This window comes from Felis catus, chromosome A1 (assembly GCF_018350175.1).
Source record: "Felis catus isolate Fca126 chromosome A1, F.catus_Fca126_mat1.0, whole genome shotgun sequence".
In the NCBI taxonomy this organism is placed as follows: domain Eukaryota; kingdom Metazoa; phylum Chordata; class Mammalia; order Carnivora; family Felidae; genus Felis; species Felis catus.
In genome coordinates this window covers 72,573,201-72,597,341 of record NC_058368.1, presented here as the reverse complement: position 1 = coordinate 72,597,341, position 24,141 = coordinate 72,573,201, and the positions used below count along the sequence as shown (strand labels likewise).

The following is a 24,141-nucleotide window of genomic DNA, read 5'->3' as shown; positions in this document are numbered from 1 at the left end:
TGAACTATTTAAAATAGCCACAAAGACTAGTTAAGTCATTTCTGTGTGTATAACTAGGAAGCTTGAAGTTTTAAATTACTTTTAATAGAAGTCTGTCAGAAATGCCTTTCTTGATTAAAGTTTAGAAGTGTGTATGGGGCCCCTGGGTGGCTCAGTTGGTTAAACATCCGACTTCGGCTCAGGTCATGATCTCAGAGTCCTTGGGTTCAAGCCCTGTGTTGGGCTCTGTGCTGACAGCTCAGAGCCTGGAGCCTGTTTTGGATTCTGTGTCTCCCTCTCTCTCTGCCCCTCTTCAGCTCACACACACACACACTCTCTCTCTCTCTCTCAAAAATAAATAAACTTTTTTAAAAAATTAAAAAAAAAGAAATGTGTAAAAGTCATCTATGAATATTTATGTCATTAATGATAATCATATAGTAGGGAGCTTTGGGCTGGTCATTGGTGGAGATCATGGCAGTGAGACTCAGGGCACTTGATTCACTTTACCCTTTCCAGAAAAGCCAGGTGGATTGCAGTCAGGGCAGCTTTTAATGTTTCTCTTCAAAAATTCTAGCTGGTGTGCAGCGCCTGGTCGGCTCATTTGGTTGAGCGTCTGACTTTGGCTCAGGTTGTGATCTTACAGTTCACAAGTTTGAGCCCCGCATCGGGCTGTGTGCTGACAGCTCAGAGCCTGGAGCCTGCTTCGGATTCTGTGTCTCCCTCTCTCTCTGCCCCTCCCTGACTCGTGCCCTGTCTCTTTCTCTCAAAAATAAATAAACATTTAAAATTTTTTTTTTAAAATAATAAATCCAGTGGGGCTCCAAAGCATGGAATTAGGTCATTATTTCCAGCTCCCATCTCTATGAGCAGCTGACACAACACCCATCCTCAACACTTGTGGCTGGCTTGTGTGCCAGCTGATTGTCATGGTTTTCCTTTGAGTTTTGGGTCTCTTTGTAGGTAAAATATAACACCCTATCATATCAGTGATCTAATGCATGGCTAGCAGCTACTAGGGGAGCATATAATTATTCCTATGGAAATAGTGAAAATAGATGAACAAATTCCATAAGTATAAATCTTATTTTTGTTTAGCATAGTGTGAGTATTGTGCTTTTTCTGGTTGTACTCTGGCTGAATTGTACACTGTTTCACTGAGACTGTTCTGAGTTTGTGCGTGTCTCCTATTTTCTCGCAAAAGGACATCCATACTCTTGCCTCTGCATATGTTCCCAATAGTAGCAGATTCTTCTCTATTCATTGCATATTTAAAAAGTGTGCAAATAGTACGTGAGGACGAGGTGAGGCTGGTCATCTCTGCCCAAGGGTTGGCTCATTCATCCCGGGCACACAAATTTCTGGAGGAATAAAGACAAATGTTGGGGAGGCTTCCATTCCTTCCTCTAACTGTCTTTTCTTCCTCTTGTCTCAACAGGAACTGTTTACCCCTGAATGCAAGTTTAAAGAATCTGTTTTTGAAAACTATTATGTCATCTACTCATCTATGCTGTATAGACAACAGGAATCTGGTAGAGCCTGGTTTTTGGGATTGAATAAAGAAGGGCAAGTCATGAAAGGAAACAGAGTAAAGAAAACCAAACCAGCAGCTCATTTTCTACCCAAGCCATTGGAAGGTGAGTGTTCTGTGTACATTATCCTTCTCAGTTTACCACACATTTATTTTCCCCATTGCTAACTCTACATTGGCCGCAAGGAACTTCATGGAATGCTGGAGATTTTCTGTACCTGGATCTGGGTGGTAATCACACAGCTATCTACTTTAGCCATGAATCTAAGGTTTGTACACTTTACTGTACATATGTGCGTGTATGATGTATATATATACACATACACATAGATCATAAACATAGATATAAATATTTATGGGGTTTATAAACATATATGCATACATATGTACATATATACATACACAGTTAAGTTTTGAAAATTATGGAATACAAGTATTTGCCCATTTTGATGGTATTTAGCTGAAAGTAATCACATACTTGTGAATTATTGTAATTACAGAAAATGAAGGGTTAATCACTTGGCCTTGAGAGAGTGTCGATATCACAGATCTCCCTTCCAACTATGAAATTGTTTAGTAAACTTTGGTACCACCTTCTTATATATTCACTTGAAAACAATGAAGCCTTGGCATTTACTTTGATCAGATTCACAGAGAGCAGACCACGAAGTGTTGATAATTAATCAGAAGCATCTGCGCCTTTCTTATTAAGGATTCTGCCAAAAGTTCCATTTACCTTATCTACATAATTTTTGAGAACTACAAAAAAAAATTGACATGGAGGCATTTCAAAAGTGTTGTCTATTCAAATACTTTTGCTTACCTTTGACAAAAAAGCAGATCTACAGTAACTAAATAAACACTTTCATCTAACTTAGTTTGATTTTCCTTTTGTTTTTTTGTTCCCAGAAGAAAGGTTTAGCCATCAAGAGAAAATGTACACTGGTTTTTTATAATCCATATTCCTTATATAGGAATGAGATAATTTGGAATATTAAAGGTTAATTATTAATTATCTGTGAATGCATAATTCAGCTTTCAGTTCACCTAAGTTTGGAGAACCACTCTTACTGGTTAATACCATCTGTAAGATTTCACCAATAATGGCTTACTGTCCCCTTAACTCAATTTGCCTACAGAACAAGCCATTGAAACCTAACTGGTTAGCCACCATGGCCCATCTAGGAAAGGAAGAATTATGCCAGAATCTGAAATATGAGTGAATTATTCTCATTATATGATAGATCATAAGGCAATTAGAGTAGAAATAAGAAATGAGAGAGTTTGGCTATTCTTCCAGAGTAACACCTCTATGATTTGGCTTTATGTTTGTTGATGAATTTTGAGACCATCAGACTCACCAATATTCAAATGCAAGTGAAAAATTAAAAAACTAAGTCTGTAGCCATTCTAGAAAAATCTTGGTTTATTTGCCACCTCGCTTTGTCTCTTTATATTAACTTTCGTGTTGAATATGAACAGATGAGAATTAACCAAATTTCTAAAATCTTATCTTTTAGCTACATAAATGTAATGAAAATCAAAAGGGACTTTATGTCTCTTAACTGAAGCAAAATCTGGAGACCTGCTATTTTTGTATATCTAGCAGGAAATATCGGAGACTGAGATGAGGTGTAATAATATCACTTGGTATTTGAATCATACACTGAAGAGTTGAGTGTGTGTGTGTGTGTGTGTGTGTGTGTGTGTGTGTTGTGCATTTATGTATTTTTCAGGCAAAGAGGAACAGTATTTTCAACTAATTAGCAGACAGAGGTACTCTAAGAACAATTAAGGGGGTATTAATTATAATGACAGAGGTTATCACGTAGTGTAAGTTATAGAGGAGAATTAATTTCAAAACCCCTACAGGATGTAAATTATATGATTGGAAATGTTTATGGCAAATTAGGTACTTGATTAATTATTGATGCTCTGGGGCATTCCTATCTCTTACACAACTTCACCACATAGACAATCAAGGTTAATGCTCTGCCGCTATTGTCTCCTAATTGAATTAGTAGTGAGAGAGGAGAAATCGGACAGTGCTTCAAGGATATGGATTAATCCCTTTTACTACCTTGCCAAGTCATTTCAGGCAGGTCTGAAATGTGTGTGCTGCTGAAAATCCACATGCTGCATTGATGCAAAAGAGGTTGTACCACCTTGAGCATGGAGAACGCATATGGTGGTCCATCCTGACCAAACATAGAGTCTCTTCATAAAATATCAGACCCTTTCCAAAGCCTAAAAAGCAGGTTAGACAGCTCTAATTCCTGAGTATTTCTGATGGCAGATGATTTTAACTCAGCTAATTTCCCCTAAGCATCAGTCCCCCTGAAATGTCCTTCTGCAGGATTCCCTAGAACTATTTTCCAAAAACCCACATGAACTGCTGTGATTGACTGAGCCACTGGACACTATTCAAGCAATTGCTCAGGACTTACTCGGGCATCCATCCCACATGCACTCTTGCCATTCTGTGCTTCTGCCTTATATGACATCAATTATTAGGTTTTTAATAACATATCAGAATGAGACATAAAAATACAAAATGCCCCACACATGCCTTCAGATTTTTAAGGGTCTGTTTCCATGATGGTGGGAGAGGAAATCTAAAGAATGATCTCCCACAGTCCCTGGTGTAAGGAAAGTGAGTTATTGCTTTGGATAGCTTTTGAAGTTGACACGAGTGTGATTATGTTGCTTTTGAACTACTTGAGTGGAAAATAATGTGATGATCTAGAGGGTAAATACCAGGACTCGAAAAGATGAATGGGAGTGAGGGGTTTCAGTGTTGACATCAGGGTGCAGTGGAAGGGAAGTGTGAGCCTTCCTGACTGGACAAAGAGAACCAGGTTTGTGCCCGCCCTAAAGGAGATATGCGGATATGTTATCTAAGTGCTTGTGTGTGTGTGTGTGTGTGTGTGTGTATACTTTATATCTGAGCCCCACAAAGAGGCCACTGCTCCTATTTAAACCCTCTCTCCTAGACAAAAACCCACATTCACTCAAGTCCACATATTAGTTACACAGGCTGGAGAATGTGGAGGAAGTACTGTCTTCCGTTCTGGGGCAGGAAATTACTGCTTTAACACAGGAAGTCCCCTCTACGAGGGTTTGCATTACTTCCGGTGTGTCAGGCCTGGCCACTCTTGAACCTAACCGCCCTAATGTCTCCTTTCCTCCCTTCTTCACGCCCCGCCGCCCATCCCCAGTTGCCATGTACCGAGAACCATCTTTGCACGACGTGGGAGAAACGGTCCCGAAGGCCGGGGTGACGCCAAGTAAAAGCACAAGTGCGTCGGCAATAATGAATGGAGGCAAACCAGTCAACAAAAGTAAGACAACATAGCCAGATCCTCACAGGTGTTGTGACTTATTCGTCCTGAGCACAGTTGAGTGATTTATCCTTGCTAGACATTCCTGCTCCCGCGGCTGAGGAGCGGCCGGAAGTAAGCCAATGCTTGCTCTTTGCTGTCTCGAACTTCTTGATTGCAAGTGGATAAATCTTCAACCTGTTGCACCCCCAGAACAAGAAGACACCTGGACAACCAGCTCAACTCAGACCATGGAATGCCCTACCAGATATGGAATGCCTTTTTAATATCTTTTCTGTGACTGTGACACTTCATGTGAATGACATACTTCACAAGTACACTCGATACCTTGCCTGCTGACAGCTACCCATAATCCTTTTTGAGTCCTGTTTCAGCGAAATCCATGTGTTTAAGTTCAATTTTGTAGCACACAAATACTATTGAGTAATTTCTAGTTAGACGCTGTAAACCTGTGCTATTATGGATTTCTCTTCCCCCCGTTTTTACAGGGCTGCCCGCTCCACTGTCCGTGACCTTTTGCGGGGATTGTATTCCTCTAAATCTTAAATGTTGCAGTTGGCTTAGTTCGGAGAGCGATCAGGGAATCAGGAAGCCTTCTCAACCTATTAGTACAAATTGCATCTATAAAGATTAAAAGTGTTGTCTCCGGCTCCCACTCTCAATTAAACACACATATATGCTCTGTCCAGTAGCAGATACTGTGCTCCTCTGGTCGGCGTGGCCGGGGTGAGAAATGGGTCAAACACAGTCCAGGGGAAGCTCTCTAAAGATATGTGTTTGACACCCCCCTATAGTTCCTTTGTGTGTGTGTGTGTTTTATACATATCACAAGCTTACTGGTTAATGGTAACATTTGCCTTGCCCAGCGAGCAAGACCCACTGGTTTTTGAGAAAGTGGGTCCAAAGAACTCTGTAGGCCTTGTAGGCCTGATTAAGGTTCATTTTTTCATCTACTAATCCTCATTATTTGGGAAAAAAAAAAAGAAAAAAAAAGAAAATTCAATAATTACAACCTACAAGAATTGCGCTACCTAAATCCATTTCAGATATAATCCTACCTGTTTTTAATGAACCGAACTGAATGCCATCCCCAGTTTTGGCTGCGTTCCACTCATACTCAGCAGAGCATGGGCAAGGCGGCTGTTGTGTTCTTTTTCTGCAGCAGCAATGCAAACGTTAGTTATAAATTAGACTTTAATATTTTTGGTGTTTAATGACAAGTTTTTAAAACTGGACATATTATTAGGAAAAAATATTTTTTTTAGCTCAGCATGCTGAGTCAGGTACTGTGTATTTCGCCACTCCAAACCTGTAACTCAGCTTCTTGGGGCCCCAGTTGCCCAGTGGCTGGGGTAGAGGTGCCTTGCCATGATCTCAGAATGCAGTCTGTTGAACTATTCTGGATAAAATTCAAGGCAAACCAACACGTTCACACATCAGGTTTTCGGTCCATTCAGTTGATTTGCATTTGTTTTATCTTGCTTTCTTAATTTCCTTTTGCATAATTCTGAGCTTAGGGAAGACAACTGCTAAGAAAGGCCATGAATATAGTTGACGGCACAAGGAAGAAACCAAGCAAAACGTTCGGTATTGGATATAAAGAGTTTCAAAATGTCTGATACGAAACTGTTTGGAAATATATTTGTTAGCTCTGTGTATACTTAATAAAATTCAATGTTTTCTCCTCCGAAGAGTTAACTGAGACCAAACTGAACCTCATTTATAGAAAACTCTATGTGGGATTATGTACTGGCCTCTTGTTATTTCCACGTGGAAGGCTGACCCAGTCGCCATTTCCCCCCATCTGCACTGTATTTTCTTGGAAATTATTTTGTCACTGCTTTCCTAAGTCTCCATGACAGCCCTTGCCCGGCATTTAAAAATTTTGGCCTGCTTAGCTGATTAAAGATTTAGTATAAATTTAACTGTTTATGCTTACTTCATTTTCATATTGGATTTCATTTTAATAAATAAAAAGTTAGCATAACGTTTGGGTAGATTTATTGTCAATAATGCTAAAGTACGAACATAACAAAATCATTCCTTTGACCATTCTTGATTTCCTGTTACACCATCTTAAGGCCTATCGTTTTCAACAGGATGAGTTAAAATATGTTAGATGAGTTTCATGAACCAACTATTTAGGGAAGACATATATTCTATAATATGTGGCAAACTATGAATTATTTGACTTGACATTCCAATTAGATGGGCTTATACACACCGCTCGCCCCAACTCACACACACACACACACACACACACACACCAAACAACCCCACCTATTTGTTTTTGGTAATCAGCCCTACTTGCTGGTTTTTTCCCACTGCAAGCCTGTTAATTGGTTAAAATTAAGACAAGATTTATTTTTGTAAATGACTGAGACTTATGTAAATGTGCATCTCTGTTTTGTTTTTTATATGAGTTGTCTCTAAGGGCATTTATCCCTATGAATGGATGTCAAATACTTTCTTCTAATATATGTTTAGACATATTGCAGACGGGTCCTTGTTATTTGTAAATTAGACCGTTTCCTCTGTGTCTGGTCTCACCTGTTGCATGGGACAAGGACAGCACTGGTGAACTGCATGTAGTAGGACCTACGTATCAAGAACTGTGGTATGTATTATTCAATTTACATACAAAGAGTTTGTCTGCATTGTACAGTTTCTGTGTTTAATACCATTTGTTGTATTCACACATACAACATACTGAATAAAATATTGATATGAAGGCATATTACAAAACATCAAACAACTTTATGTAACAAAATGGCATCGCTTCACCCACAAATATAGAGAAATATCATGTAAATAAGTTGGTACACTCAATTTCCCCCTTTACCATGCCAAAGAAAATTTTAGCTCTTTGATGATACCTCTCTTGCTATTTTTCTGGGATAAGACTCCACCAGTTTTCCCCTCAAAAATTAAGTTTGCTGTTATTAAGTAAGTGCAGTCTGTCATTATCAATGTTCTGTATAGTAAATCCGATGGAATTCATTTGTATCTACAGACTGTGTGTTTTGTACCTCCATGTACATATGTCAATTGCATCGAGTCTCTCTAATGTCACATTCCTTTTGCATGCATATCTGGTAGGGGAGGGTTATTTCTACTGATCTGTTATGGTAGCTGATGGCTTCACCCATCCCTCAACAATGCTCGGGAATGTTAATTGTTTTGATATTCCAGGCGACACCGGTTTTATTTTAAGTTTGCTTTCTACAATGTTTTGCTACAACCTTACTTGGAAAAACTGCAGAAGCGATGCAGGTGGTGCACCCTATGTAAAGAGTAAAATGGTACCGAGCACCATGTCCTTACAAATCCTGCAGACATTAGAGATCCTTGCTCTAAATGTGTGCTCGCCCGGAGGGTTTTGGGGTAGGAGGTGGCATTAGGAGCTCCACACGGGGCCTGCAAGACTCCTGCTGCAGTCCTTCTCATTATTTACCTCCTGGTGAATCCTTCTCGTTATTTACCTCCTGAAGACTGAGCAGAGTAGTTTTAGCACACCTGCCCAGTTGCTCAATTAATGCCTAAAGCATTAAAACAGTCAGATGTTTTCGAGATGACCAATGTTAGATTTGGTTTTCTTTTACAAACCAAAACAAACGAAAACTTCTTGTTCCTTAAGTTAGAACGTGCGTTATCGCTTCACTTAAGGTTTTAGTCCTAATATTACAGAGAGAACTAATGCTTCAGGGAGAGACCAGATTGACTAAGAGTTCCGTTTTAGAAAGAAAGAAAATAATTGAAAACTATTTCCAATTTTATTTCAGAACAAGACTATTTCCAGTGAAAGCAATTGGCTCAATGCCGATATACCAACATCCAGATGAGAACTGTATCGCTTTGGAGAAAAATACAATTCCCAGCTTAAGTTTCTTAGCTTACAAGGGGGTTACACAGGGCCCGTGGACCCTTGGATACTGAGTAGGGCTTCAAAGTTTTGACAGGGAGTCTGCAAAGGCTGAGTTGTGATTTGTTTTGATTTGTTCTCAGTTTTCTGTATCATTCGGTCTAATCCCAATGTTTGCTGGCAGAGATTGTGTTTGTATTTGACGTGGTGGAGGCCATTCCTTTCAAGGTGCTGCAGGCATTTGGATTAGCTGAAGGGTGCAGGGAGAAAATGGGGTAAAATGTCCTCTTGGGTCTTAGGACCCAATTCGAATTATATTGAAAAGTCCTTGGGGAAGAATTCCTCGGTGATGGTTTGCCAACAAGCATGGCGCGTGCCAACAGCAGCAGCAAACGTGTCCTGTCACATCCCTTCCCAACTGACGTTAATCTCCCTGTCACAGGAACTCGAACAAGCCGAAGAGATTCGCACATTTCCCCTTTCACCTGTTACAAGTTGGTTCCTGCCCTGCCTTTGTTTGAAAGAGGGAGTTTTTATCTTAGTAACGGGATTGAAAGTCAAAATACAAAATCACATTGAAGAAGGGTAGGATTTACGTCTTTACATGTAACTATATTTTATTTTTTCCAATTTAAACATGTAAATTAAATAACTTCTTAATATATTGATGTTTGCATTGCTAGAGTCAAAATCACATACACACATATGAAATATAGCAGACGAAAGAAGTAAAAAGAAAATATTTCTGTTTTAAAAGAAAAATATTCCTTAGAGATTAGGTACCATGTGACTTAGGCTATCACTCAGTTTTGGTTCAATAATTTGTAGCTAAATGAACCCGGAATATAGCTGACTGTATTTTCAGCCTTGTCAAAAAATTTGGACAAATCACATTTCAATCTTCATAGTATAATAATTTCTCCATATTGAAACCTTTTCTCAAAAAAAAAAAAAAAAACCCCATACATGCTGAGGACATTTTCCTTATATGAAAACATAAAAATTGAAGCCCTTTCATTTTAGTTAATACAAAGGGATAACAAGCAGAGGGAGTTAGGAGAAAACTAAGACGCACCCAGGAATACAGGATAAGACAAAGGGAATGAATTAAGGGCATCTCCAGTAGAACATGGCTGGCAAACTACTTACTGCTCAGCTGGGAGCCACATCCAGCATGCGGTCTGTTTTTGTATGGCCCAGGAGCTCAGAATGAGTGTTCTGTTTTTCCTTTTATAGTTCTAAAGTGTTAAAAACAAACAGAGAAGAACACGCAACAGAGAGGTCAGTGGCCCACAGAATCTAAAGTATTGACTGGTCCTTTATGGAAAGCAGAGTTCTGCAGTGTGGGAAGCTGCATGATGTAGTGAATTCTGATGATTGCATATTGTCCGGTCATCAAAACTGCTGCTGAATAATTACAATATGTTTGTTTGAGGCTAAAAATGATTAGATAGAGAGGAGGAAAGAATATCATCTATATGATTTCTGAACTGCTTATATTTCCCTCGTTTTACAAAACTGATATATCAACGGACATACTCAATAATAGAGATACAACTAATATGGTTGCACTTCCATCATCTCAGGATAGAGATAACAATTTTATAAATCTATTAAAGTATGAGAACACTATTAGTACTATCAAAGTCAGCATCAGATAAATTTTCTCTTAAATAACTTTCAATATTAAATTTTTAAGTAACTCGGCAAATGCATATTTTCCTTATTTTTTGGTGATTTGACTTAATAAAGTCCAAGCCATGACTCTAGGATATTTACATCATCAAGTAAAATTTCCAAGTAAAAATTTTCATCTTAAACAATGCGGAAATGATTTTGTTACATTACTCTAGGATTTTACAAAATATAATTCACGTTTAGAAAAAAAAGTGGGTTTTTTTAGCTCCAAATAATTAAAGGTTGCCTAAACTAATGTGTGTAAGTAGATTTAACTGTAAATATGTAAGGGAAGTCCTAATTATTGTACATTTTCATAATTCAATGTGAATTTCATACAGAGCAAAATTTCACCATTAAGAAAATAAACATTTTGTTCCTATCGCTGAGTGAATATTTGTAATTTCTACTTAAGACATTTCTAGATTTTTTTTTTTAATCCTCTGAGCTTTGAGACTGGTGCCATTTGATCACAGTATCTCTTCTTGACTTCTTTGCATGATGCTTTTTCAGTAAATAATGTATGCTTAGAAATAAGAATATTTTAAGGGAAATGAATGCATATTTCAGGCCCATCCTATGTCCAATTAAATATTCTTTCTAAAAGGCAAGTTACCATGGCGCAATTTAAAATAGTGAGAAATCAAATTCCTTTTACACCTAACCCCTCCCTGCCCAGTTTACAAAATGATCTAGTAACAGAAGGTGCCCCTGAATACCAATTCATTTTTTTTGTTGTTAATCATCAGTAGGTAAATATATATTGACACAGATTGTAAGCAACTTAACGTCACTATTTATTAAAAATGTTAAATTGTACACTTTTCATACTTCCTTCATAAGGGAATCTTCTTTTGTGAATTTAAAGTGAGACCAGATGCATGACTTACTGGCTCAACCTGACCAGTCTTTTTCTTTAAAAAGCACTGGTGATCCAGCCTTTAGCCCCCCCGACACTAGCCCTTGTGCCCGTTTGTCTTTACTGACTCCAAATGGAAATGCTGAGTGATAAGGAATCTGAAAAAATATGATGGATGGATTTATGTGAGGATATACCTTTTCCTTAGATTCAAATGTTTTTTTTTTTTTTTTTGTGACCACTTTTTTTGTGGCCTAACAACCATGTAATTCAGTGTTTCTCAACTCCGGCACTATTGACATTTGGAGTCAGAGAACTTTTTGTCATGGGGCTGTCCTGTGCCCCGTGGGATGTTCGTAGAAGCATCTGTGTCCTCCATGCACTAGAGGCCGGTAGCATGCCCTGCCAGCCCACCCAGTGTGACAGTCGAAATTATCTGCAGACGTCACCAAATGTTTTCTGGGGTGGCAAAGTCACCCTTGTTGAGAACCACAGGTATAAATTCTGGAGGAAAAATTCTTTCTGGCCTTATTTACATCAGATTTTTGCCTAACTTGTTTTTTAATGGGTGCCCAGCCTTCACTCAGGCATTCAGAAATAGAAAAACATGCAATAGTCTATTTGACCTGTCCTAGTGGTGATTATACATGGTTTCCTTTGTGTTTATGTGTCCTAATGGTCTACAAACATAAGAATGCAGTCCTGTCCCACGGGGTCGTTAAGGATAGTCTGTGCCGAGCCAGATCTCACACGCATTTCCATTCCATCCGCGCCAGCATTCACAATTTCCACAGCTACATATTCCATTCCCTGCAATAAAATACGGGGGGGGGGGTCATCATCATGACCGAAAGGCACCAAGTTCGAGTGTGTTACTATAAACCATGCACCAAGTTCAAGTATGTTACTATAAACCATAACCGTTCCTAACCAAAACCATTTCATTCATCCTCTGCAGATTTTACTGCATGGCCATGTTGCTATTAACTTATTAAATAGCTATGGGACCTCTGATCCTTCAAACGATTAACAGCACCTACTTGGTAGCACCAACTATGCAGTATCCATTCAGCAGTGACCGTCTTTGTATCACTCCGGCTGAACTTTACGTCCCCACTTCGCCTTTAACTTATCTAGCACACGTATCTAACCATCTATCAGGATGTGGTAATTGGGACAGCAGTATCTACCACACACACAGCCACGGGCAGCACCGTGGGGTGGGGGGCCGTTTGTCTTTCTCACAAACCGGGAGTGTGGAGCAAACCAAGCAGGTCACACTGCACCTGTGCAAATGAGGCCGTCGTGCTTGTCACAGTCCCTGTCGTCACAGTCACAGAGCTCTCCAGAAATGTACCACTCTTCAGCAGAGCAGATGCACTTCCCACAGTGGCAAGAACCTGAAATCGCAAAGGGCATCATCACTAAGGGTTTCTGACTAGAATAGAACATCGGCAACACACGGACAACGGGCTTCTAATAACCCACCTTCCAAAGGTAAAAGTTTATCGAAGAGCCTGTTGCTCAGAGGGGAGCTTTACTTACCGTCATTCATAAAGGTCATCCGGGAAAGGCTTCATTATGGATCTAGACAGTTGCAATTAGCCTTGAGCAAATGTTCCATGGCCCGGGCTGGTTGAAATGTCAATAAGAGCAGAATGTGCTGATTCTTAGAGATGGCCTTCCGAAAAGGTGTTCAAAAATAGATGATTTTTTCCCTCTTTTCTTCTTTTTTTCCCTCCTTAATTGAATCATGTTTTAAAAGTGCTCTTCAAAGGAACTGAATGCTAAGGTCCATTAAATAAGGATGCATTTTATAATTAAAAGTACCACTAAATTATTGTGCTGCTCCTTTTGGATTTTTGCCTGCATGCTTTTCTTAGGGTGGCTCGTAAAAGTGCTGCACAGGGTGGCTCAGAAAAGTGCTCAAAACGTACACACGCTCACTTGTGTTCATGTGACTTATTGGATCTCACCCTCAGGGCCTCCCGCCATGATTGAGGAGACATATGATCCTCCCAGAATGTTCATCTCCTCCAAGGCTCTGGGTCTAACGAACTTTCTCATTACTTCACCCATTTCCCCTTCGTCTTTCCTCCCTAATGAAAAACATCCTCTTCTGTTATTAAAACTATTTTGACCCACCGGAAAACAATTTTATGAATGGTTATTTAAAAGAAAAGAATATACATGAATTAAATGATGTCACAAAGAGAAGAAAGCTCTCTTGGTCTGCACGTCTTTACACGACAGGCTAAAAAACCCTCACACGGCAAAATTACCTGCATAGCAGCAGTAAAGAACTTTAAAATTAAAACAGAAGCACATATAAAAAGGACCTCCCCTTTTCTTCTGTTTCCTTGGATTGGTTTTTCTTTCCCAGTGTGATTTCCTTTTACTAAATGAAGGGTATCACTAAATTTTTCAGATCAAAAATCACCTTAGGAAAATGTGAAGGAGAAGAAGTATTTGGATATATTTAACAAAATTCCATATTGCTCAGTTCAAAATGTACTGGGACCAATCACGAATTAGTGCCTCCGTGAAACATTAGTGATTGCAAAATGAGTTAGCAAGCTGGAGGATAAAGCGGTTACAGAAAAGAATTTGCATTTGTCACAGATATCATCAAAGGATTTGTATAAACGTGTCCCAGGCCTTAGGCACTTTGTGATATTTCACGTGGAAACTGGCATATGCATTTAGCTACAAGAATCCCCAATGGCCAAATTAAATGTGTGACATTCCCTGTCACACTTCTCAAGGTAAGGGAGTAGTCAGAATTAGTGATACGCTGACAACTGTGTTTACACTGATTAACTTCTTGCCTAACCACAGCATGATTTCATTTAGTCTAGACTGTTTTCCTGAGGGTCTGGGTTGATCTACACAGTCTTCAGTACAATCCAGACAACTGTCACTTCTGATGAGTGACTGGCAGGCTGCTGCCAGTCACTGAGCCTGCTGGTCCGTCTGTGAGGGAGGGTGGCTCCTTCCTGGTCATGTCAAGGTACAGTGTTTCCTTACTTTAGAAATCTATTTATCTTCATTTTAAAGACTTTTTTTCAATTTTCTTAGGCACGGAAATGTTCAACATTCAACTGTTCATTTAGCACATGGTTAGCGATCTATCTGCAACAAAGAAAACTTGGGGCATGCCATTGACTTTTCACTGCAATTTCTTCAGAAGGCACCATATTTAGTGCCTTACTTCCACGAGTAGAGGAAGCTCAATTATTTGAAGAATTTGACTGTTTTTAGTTGTTTCTAAAATAGTACCTCCTTTACATTGCAAAATTATTTCTACAAAGCAGCAGAAGCAAATGACTTTGTATGTCCATGATATTCATGTATCACACCTAGTATATCTTTTTTTTTTTTTTTTTGGTCACAATTCATGAGAAGATCTCACATTTCATTTTCAAACTTTTCCCTTGATTCTGGAACTCTTCTAATTACTGCTATAGCTGCTGAAATACTTAGCTTCCAGCCATATCAAAGTATTTTCCTAACTGGAAAGCTCAGCTAAAGTCAATATAGTAGACATTGATAGATTGTTTGACAAGTAAATTTCAGTTCCCAACATCTACTAGTTACTGAAATACTTAGAATGAAAAATGGGCATTGATTTCTGTATGTTCCCTGAAAACTAGCTTTTCTCAGTCAGCATCATCCCCAGCTGTGCTGTTCCTTCCCGTTTATCAATTCTCAGTGCAACTTAGAGGCTGGAAATTCTTCTACGGCTGGTGAGACTAGGCATAACCTAGCATGTAATAATAAATACGCAGTGGGATAGTTATCAGAACCTCTTATAGCCTTTGCTGTGGAGTGCTCTGGCTGGTTTCACCAATAGCTAGAAGTCAAATTGCCTGTCTTTGCAAAGGGAAAAACTTAGGGAGAAGATTCTATCAGACGGACATAGGCCACCTGACTGCCAAGAGGTGATCAAGTGTTGAGCTCAGCTGGCCAGCACCCACTCACACCCATGAGACCAGTCCAGCCACAGGGTGCAGCCGGCCCATTTTGGTAGGACTCTCAGGTAGTTACCTCAGGGCCACAACATCACTAACCCATTTATTTTCCTTCTCCGTGTAAGGCCCCCAAGAAAGCTCCAATCTCCCTTCTGTGCTTCTTACTGGCTTCCATTCCTGGGTAACCAGCCACATTTTCTCATTTGTCTTCATAACATCCTTAGGACTTAAGAAGGAGAAGGAAATCAAATTCTTCTGCCTTCTTCAAAGATGAGAAAATGGAAGTACAGGAAGGAGAAGAGGATTTCTCATGACCACATGGCCCAGAAACAATAGTTATCCCAAGATTTCAATCTGATTCAGTCTTTTTTTGTACCCATCTACCTATCTATCCGTAATGCCTCTCACAGGAAAAACTTTCATGTCATTTCATGAAAACAAGTTGTGTGTTCTCGGCTCTGACGAGACAGCCACATTGGGTGAGGCAACCAGCCCAAGGTGGGTTTTGAAGCGCCACTGGTACCCTTTCCCTTTCCTGGTGGTGGAGGATGAGCAGGGGTGGGGTAGATGGTGGGACAGGTGGGTGGGCGTGAGCACCGTGGACTTCCAGGACTGATGTGGGACTCAGCATGTACCCCTGGAGAGCTGGGGGAGACAGTCGATGATCTGCAATTACACTCATTGTCACACAACAGCATCTTTAAGGGTACTACAGGCAACAGCCTGTATCTAGCTTGAAGTTATGAACATAAAAAGGTTACTGTGTACTCCTGGATCCAAATAAATAAATCCCCAAAGAGCCTATGAATTATGTCACATATTCTGCAAAGGTGGCTAAACTCAGGGGAGACCTGGCTCTAAGCTCATCCCTCGGTCATTCACAGAAACAACTTGAGTCTAAGGGCAAGGCACCTTTGTTAGCTGCCCCATTAATAAAGTTGGATTTTCTTTTCCGTTCATCAAGCCTGACAAAATGCTGCAACCAGACATCCCCGCAGGCAGTTTTCACTATTGTACTAACTACTCCATCTGTTATGAAGGTCACAACAATGTATCTTGTTTTAAATTTTTCTATGGAGTGATTTATTGTCTTGGCTATCAATTTGTAAAGAAATAAACGCTATTTCTTCATCGTCTCCGGGGGTGACAACTTTATTCACAGCTCACGGGAAGCGCACGTTCTGGACTTGTCTTTCTGGTGGACACACCCGGCTGGCTCTGGGCTGTGAGCTGGCAGCCTTGTGACCTCAGGCTTACCCCGTGCCTCTGTCCCATCATAAGTGGACGAAAAGAAAGGCTCCAATTTCCTCTGTGATAATCAGGGTGAGGGGGTTTCATTAACAAATTTGAGAAAAAGTACATACACTTCTGGTAAGTCCATGAGATTGAGAAATACATGGCCCCAGTCAAGTACCTTGGAACAGCCTTCTCATTTTTGCCACCACGTTAGAAGGCTGTTATGTTAGTCTATCTCCTGCACTAATTCTCCTGTGGTTGTTGGGGTGGAGATGGGATGCATCCTTCGTGGGGACAGGAAAAACTCCTGTAGCCCCACTCTCCTCTGTGCCTACGGTTTCATGATCTTGGTTTTGACCCCTCTTCCTCCATAACCCTTCCTCTATAATCTGATGGTTCCAGAACAGGAGGAGAGAAAGAAGCCCACAGTCAGCTGCTGCCTACAGTACGCACGTCCGCCATCAACACTAACACCAGCCTCAAAAAGTACACCCTCCAGGCAGCTTGTACATTCCCCTTCGAGTTTAATGACTCTAAACCTCTCCACTCACTGAAGGATAAACAGTTTAGACAAATATACTTTCAACCCTTCATTGATCTCTGGATATATTTCCATCACCCAAAGCAAACAATTTGAAAAGGCATCAAGCACAGAGAGATTTCCTTGTATTGTTTTGTTGTGTTTTGGTTCGAGAAGATGCCTTTGGGTCAATATTTAGTCAACGGTTTTTGTTTGTTTGTTTGTTTGTTTGTTTTGCACTTTCTACATTTATGATATTGGAAAGTAAGACCCTGCTCAGAAAGTAATGGCTTTAAAAAGGATGTTCATTTCTTCAAAAGAAACTACTCCTCTTTGTATGAAATGCAGTTTAGGAATGACAGACTGCTACTGGTGTTTGGCTTTGTGTTTTCTTCCTGTACCTGTAGCTGGATATGACTTAGCCAAGGCCTGCTCGTGGACAATGTTGATGATTCAATAGCGTATCTAGTAAAACACACACAGACACACACAAAGTGGCTGATTTTTGAAGTCAACAAATATAAACAAGCATACTAATGTTTTCTTTTTTAATTTTTTTAATGTTTATTTTTGCGAGAGAGACAGAGCATGTGTGGGGGAGGGGCAGAGAGACAGGGAGACACAGAATCTGAAGCAGGCTCCAGGCTCTGAGCTGTCAGCACACAGCCTGATGCGGGGCTCGAATTCACAAACCGTGAGATTATGACCTGAGCTGAAGTCAGACACTGAACTGACTGAGCCCCCCAGGTGCCCCAAGCATATGAATGTTTCAATGCAGATGGGCATCCTCATTCTGTACAATTTCTATAAAAACTTAATATCTGAATTCCAATGACAATGCCATTATGGAAGACCAACTAAAAAATTCTAAGCTTTAGGGCTCTGTGTTTGGAGCTGTACTCAGAAAGAAGAAATTTAGGGGCGCCTGGATGGCTCAGTTGGTTAAGCATCCGATTTCGGCTCAGGTCCTGATCTCACTGTCTGTGAATTTGAGCCCCGTGTCCGGCTCTGTGCTGACAGCTCAGAGCTTGGAGCCTAGAGCTTGCTTCAGAGTCTCTGTCTTCTTCTCTCCCTGCCCCTCCCCCACTCACACTCTGTGTGTGTGTGTTTCTCTCTCTCAAAAAAAATGAATAAACATTAAAAAAAAAGAAAGAAGAAATCTCACTCAGGTTAATCATTCTCACTGCTTTGTTATATGCAGGACACTACCTTCTGATCTGGTAACGTTTCTTTTCTTCCCTCCTGCTTCCAACCTCGAAGGCTAATTCCATCCCACCTCCTTTCCTGTTTTCTTTGTCAATCTCCTTCTCCACCATTCCTTCCCTCACTTTTGCTTTTCCCAACAGAGCTCGAACCTAAAGCAAGTGTTTCCAGGAGCTGAAAACCCCTCCTCCCCCGAGAGCCAAACTGGTGCTAGATTCCTCAGGGAGTTGGAATGAGAATGAATTTGTTAAGAGAATAACCGGGGAACAAAGAGGTTGCTTTAAACCCATTGGGTTGCCACCTGACGGCTGTCACTGCATTAGGTTGAAGGCATGGCCTCCTTGGCAGACCACGGCAAGCACAAGGTCTCAAACACAGCGTTCCTGGGAACCAAGGGCAAGCACGGCTATTAAAATTGAGCCTGTTCCAATTTTCAGCCTTCCTCCAGGAACCACATGTGGTCACAGCATTCCATCTGATTTTATCTCTGGAGTTATGCCAAAAAGCCTCTTTGCACCTGATAGTGTTGGCCTTTGGCGATGGGTAAAGGAACAGCCACTGTCCACGGGCGCCCCACAGCACCTCCTGCTTCAGAACCCCCTACCTCCTATTCAGCCATTCTCTTTGCTTGACTCTGTCTCCTTCAGAAAGATATTTACGTGCTAATCCAGACCCAGGGTAGGCGTTTCATGTCCAGTAGCGCCTTGTCTGAAAAGGAGAGGGAGGGGGCTGTCTGTTCTGCTAGGAGGCCGCTGCATTGAAGAAGCTGGTCCGCTCCATGCCATCTAGTTCCACAGAGGGCAGCTCCGGAACATTACTGAGAATCAGGCAAGCTTCCAGAGCCTTCCTGGTGTTTTTCTAGGCACTGGCAGGGAGGAACGTGACAGCCTCCTAGACGGGCCCATATGCACTATGAGAGGAGGATTTTTAAAGTCCTTTCCAGAATTTATACAGAAACATCAACATCAAGGTATCTGAAATGTAATTTATTCATATTCTGTCTCAGAAAAAAAATCTGTTCTGCTTTTCTCGGGCAGTGGGGTGGGTGGGGTGGGGGCAATGGGTGAGACTCTTCTCAAATTTGTTTCTCTGATAAATGTTTGAGCTGGTGGCTCCTTTTCAATTGACTTGCAAATTACAACTTCCATGCAAGCTTAATTTGATATATACTATACATATATATATACACACACACATATATAAATATATATATATACTATACATATATACATGTGTATATACATATATACACATATATATTATATATACTATACATATAAATATACTATACATATATATATACTATACATATATATACATATATATGTATACACACACACATATATACATGTTTGGTTGGAATATTAATGATTTTTAGGCCAAAGAAAATGACACTAGAATTTGGGGATACATATATGCTTCTTTTCCTTTTTTTCATGAAACAAAATATTTATTTCTCTTTGTGTCTTTCTCCCACCCTCAAGCCTCCCCTCCTCCACACACCCATCTACCTAATCTAGCTTCTGAAGTTCCCTAAAGTCGTGCTTGTTGGCATTTCAGGTACTTGTGATTGCTTTTCCGAGTTCTGGGCTGTGCTACGTCGCAAGTGAACTCAACAATTACCCTTTTGCCTTTTTTTCACTCCATTCATTGCTCATTGTATCTTGTTGCCTTTTCTTCTTTATGCAATTATTAGTTCTGTGTCACTCAGCAATGAGGATATATACAAGCGGCTGAGGCCTTTTTTGCAGGAAAACCTTCCCACGCGTTTCATTTTCTTAGATCCCAAACTTCCTGCGGTTACCTTTCAAGTCTGAAGTCTGGTACAAGCAAGAGTGGTTTTCATTCCTGCAAACCGCAGGCGTGTAAAAGGTTGTACGTGCCGCTGTACAGACCATGTGTCAGAACAGGGACCCAGTCCAAGCTCCGGCAGGAGATACTCACCCTTCCCCGAGCACAATATGCCATCTGCTGATTCACACAAACTCTTGCTTTGTTCCTCCGTCATGTTACACTTCCGCGGGTGCTGGCAGAGCGTCCCGAACCAGCCTCTGTCACACACGCAGCGACCACAGGAACACGTGCCGTGGCCTGCGAAGCAATCGCGGGGTGGGGGAGGGGCGGCGAGAGGGAGAGGTGGGTAAATATCCAGCTGAATCACAGTTTTTAAGAAAGAAATATGCAAACCATAGGACCTCATTTCCTGTCAAGCGAACGTGCTTTCCTTTATACAGACTCAATTTGGCATGTCATTGTTGAAAAGAACTCCACAACGGAGTTCCGGATTAACATACTACATTTGAATGCAGCATAGGAGATGGACCGAGAAAGAAAGAAACCTTGAGACAATTTAAAATGGAGTTTCATCAACCTTTCTTGGTACCAAATGCTTCCTCATTTGCATTTTTGTCAGTACGACGTCTCGGTGCGTTTCCTAATTGTACACACCAGGGATGTCCAGACCAGCTTGCAAGGCTGGTCACGTCACCATCGCTTGCTGCATTTATTGACTGCTTTCCTATTGTTTACTAATAAAAAACAAAAGGTTAACTTCCAGGGGAATGGCTTACGGCCATCATATTACTCTGTGTACCTCTCCCCTTACTAAGAAGAACAGATGTTAGTGTAAGTAGATTTATGGTACAGATGTTAAAAACAGCCTGAGGCTTTGACTCCTGTCTGGGAACTTTTTCCACTTGTTTTTGTCATTGGCTCCCAGTTCTGGGGATGTTTGTCTTTGGCTGTGTATACAACACCGTATTTATGACAGTCATACACCGGCATAGAAGTCTGTCTAATGGTCACCAACACCCCCATTACACTGTCACATCGTCCCCTTTTAATTTCTTATTTCCAACCAATGCTTTATTCTTTTACCGATATGCACAGCACCTTACAGCCAGATCTCCAAACAGAACCACCAAAAAACTGTCTGGCAAAATTTTACTGATTATGAACGGAGCATTTTGCTAGGTACCAGGGCATACCAAATCAAGCACGGCAGTGATGACAGGTAGTTTGAACTGCTACACAGTTTAAGGTATACGCTTGGCATTCATGGGCACTTTCTTCTTAAAAAGTCTCTCCTAGAGTGGTTTTCATGACATTAGACGCCCCCTTCTCCTTCCAACACTTCTCTTTTGCCCATTTTTCCACTTTTTCCCCTAATCACGTTGATGTGGGTGTTCCCTGATTGTCTCTTCTATTTATTTTAATTTTATTAAATTAAATTAAATTAAATTTTTATTTTCATTTATTTACTTTTTGAGACACAGAGACAAAGTGAGTGGAGGAGGGCAGAGGGAGAGGGAGACAGAGTATCCCAAGCAGCCTCCACGCTACCAGTGTAGAGCCCGACATGGGGCTTGAACTGACAAATTGTGAGATCACGACTGGAGCCAAAACCAAGAGTCGGATGCTTAACCGAGCCACCCAGGCACCCCGACTGTCTATTCTTAACCTTCTTTTCTCTCTCTCTGATCTCTCTTTTGAAAAAGTCATAAATCACAGGCTGTCAGATAACTGTGATAATTACTGGGCTATATCTCCAGCCTCTAAATTCCTCCTAAAGGCCACTCCCGTGATTCTTACTCTGTATTCCACTAGTATCCAAACTGATACTTCTAGACTTGCATATGGAATTTTCTTTCCCACACCTGCTCTTCTGTTTTGCGTACTGCTTTCAGTGGCACAACCCTGCTTCCAGTTACCCAGTTCGAAACGTTTTGAGTCACATTTGAATCTCTCTTACTCCCCTCTTCTAAAGAGTTGCCAGAACCTGTTGAAACTACCTTCCAAAATGTCCACCATGTCACCATCATCCACCTTTGAGAGTACCTTCTATCAGGTCACTCTCCAACATTTGTGCTCCCTGCTGCCCACAGCACGACTCTACTCACATACAGCCTTGAGAACCAGCCCCATGCAGCTTCCTAATGCTTGTGGGATGAAGGTCACCTACTTTAGTCTTGCTTATGTTTGAGGTTCCTGAAACACACCCAACTTTTCCAACCTCACTCTCTCTCTCCTCTTCTCCCCTTTCATGCACTTCACCATTTGAACTGATCTGCTCATTGTCCCTGTACATTTCCTGGGCTTTTCTGACTTCTTGCATTTGTCGAGATGGGAATCCATTCCTCCAACCTGACACAGCCTGCTCCTGATAAATTTCAAAGCTCAGGGAAGGTGACTACACCTTTGTGAAGATTTTTCTAAGGTCACCAAGTAAAGTTCATCTTCTCCTCTGAATTTCTATACTACTTTATTTTTCGCTTCTATTGTGGAACAGTGTCTTCCACTTTGCGATACCCAGTTATGTATCAAATAAACCCATTACTTGACTGTGAATTCCTTGAGAATAGGAATCACTTCTGATTCATCACTGCAATCCTTCAGAGTCCAAGCACACTGCCTTAGACATAGTGGATCCTCAAAAAACAAACAAACAAACAAACAAAAAGACCTTCTAGATTGAAATGATGTTTTTTTTTTAAATCTCCTTCTCATTCCCTCACCTCCACCCCCAAATCCCAACTTAGAACTATAAACTGAATCCAGGACATGATTATAGGCTACTGAAGGACAATGGACAGTTTTTGGATGGCTGTTCTACTTTTGTGTTCAGTAGGTGGAGTGAAGTTAGAGAATTGGTGCCCCTTAGGAGCTACATACACAAAAAATAGTTACTAAATTGATTATATCTTGACTTCACCAATAAAACAAAAGTCCGCTTAAAGTGACATCTATTTAAGATGTTAAAAAAAAATCGTCCATCTTTGGAGGCAGATAACCTGGGATACAAAAAATTGAGAAAGAGCTTCTGTGGACCAGGGACATCAAGCTATGGACTTTCCAAATGCTCTTGTTTCTTACTGATCCTGGGCTAGTAGGAATTACCATCAATTGGACATAATTGGAATCATTTAATCCCTATTGCAGAGAAAGCCATTTTCCCTTTAACTTAGGATATCACTGAGAATAACTAAATGGCTCCTCACAGCAAGTAATTTAATGTAAAATTTATATTCAAGGAAATAGGAGATTGTTTTTCATTTATTAGCCCATTCATCACATCCTTCTGCAAAATTAAGTTGGCATCTAGCCCAGACAATGGTCAGAATGCATTGGTATTCAAATGTTTTGCTTTGCCATTTACATGGCTTCTCTTTACTTAAAAATCTTAAAAACCTTTCAATAAAAAAATTTTTAATAAGCTTTAATAACATAGGCATCCATTCAAGAAACTACTGGGTACCAGGCATCATACTAGCTCCACTCTCATGGTTCCTATAGTCCACAAGGGTAGAAAACAAGGGCCAACAAACAAATGCATTGGAGCTATGGGACAACTAAAAAGGACACTACTGTATTCAACAGTGAGAACACTGTTAACTGGAGTAGTCAGAGAAGAGCTCTCTGACACCCAAGGGATGACACAAAGCCAGAGAGGAAAGCTAATGTTCTAGGAAAGCTAATGGAAAGTTCTTGGAATAAGAAAGAGCTTGGCATGTTACAGGCAGTGAAAAAAAGGTCAACGTGTTCAAAGAAAATTGAGTAAGAAAAAATGGAATAAATAGCAAAGCTGGAGAAATGTTCAGGAATGAGAGCATAGGAAATTATTTGTTCTTGGTAAAAAGTTTCAATTCTAAGAGGGATGAGAAATCATAAAAGGGTGCTGTGCGAGAGAGTGATATGATATAACTCACAATCTGCAATTTCAATTTGGCAGCTGTGTGGGAGAGATTAAGGTGTGTTGGGAGGCACGGAGTGTGGGGAAAGCGAGAGGATGTTGCAGTGGTCCAAGTGAAAGGTGACAGAGGTGGTGTCAGGAGACCACCTGAGAGGTGGAGAGAGGTAGACAGAGATCCACTTTGGTGGCAGGCGCTATTGGATTGGACGTGGCGGGTGAGAAAGAAAGAACTAGTTTTCTAGCTAGAGAAATATTATAAACAATGATGCTATT

General features: G+C 40.6%; 2 protein-coding genes across 5 annotated transcripts in view; one reads left to right on the top strand and one right to left on the bottom strand.

Annotated features, from left to right (window-relative positions):
• FGF14 (fibroblast growth factor 14) overlaps positions 1-10,772 on the top strand; it is a 623,517-nt gene extending 612,745 nt beyond the window's left edge. For all 4 annotated transcript variants that reach the window (XM_019829208.3, XM_019829233.3, XM_023252979.2 and 1 more), the window contains 3 exons: positions 1,418-1,616; positions 4,729-4,851; positions 8,634-10,772. In XM_019829208.3, the coding sequence (XP_019684767.2) occupies positions 1,418-1,616; positions 4,729-4,851; positions 8,634-8,653 (342 nt within the window). In that variant the 3' untranslated portion in view covers positions 8,654-10,772. The remainder of the gene's footprint in view (positions 1-1,417; positions 1,617-4,728; positions 4,852-8,633) is intronic.
• Positions 10,773-11,429: 657 nt separating this feature from the next.
• The window catches only part of ITGBL1 (integrin subunit beta like 1), a 207,323-nt gene continuing 194,611 nt past the window's right edge, over positions 11,430-24,141 (bottom strand). Inside the window, exons 9-11 of the mRNA XM_011280788.4 lie at positions 20,124-20,270; positions 12,536-12,649; positions 11,430-12,059 (exon numbers count right to left, since the gene is read on the bottom strand). Of these exons, the coding sequence (XP_011279090.2) occupies positions 11,968-12,059; positions 12,536-12,649; positions 20,124-20,270 (353 nt within the window). The 3' untranslated portion in view covers positions 11,430-11,967. The remainder of the gene's footprint in view (positions 12,060-12,535; positions 12,650-20,123; positions 20,271-24,141) is intronic.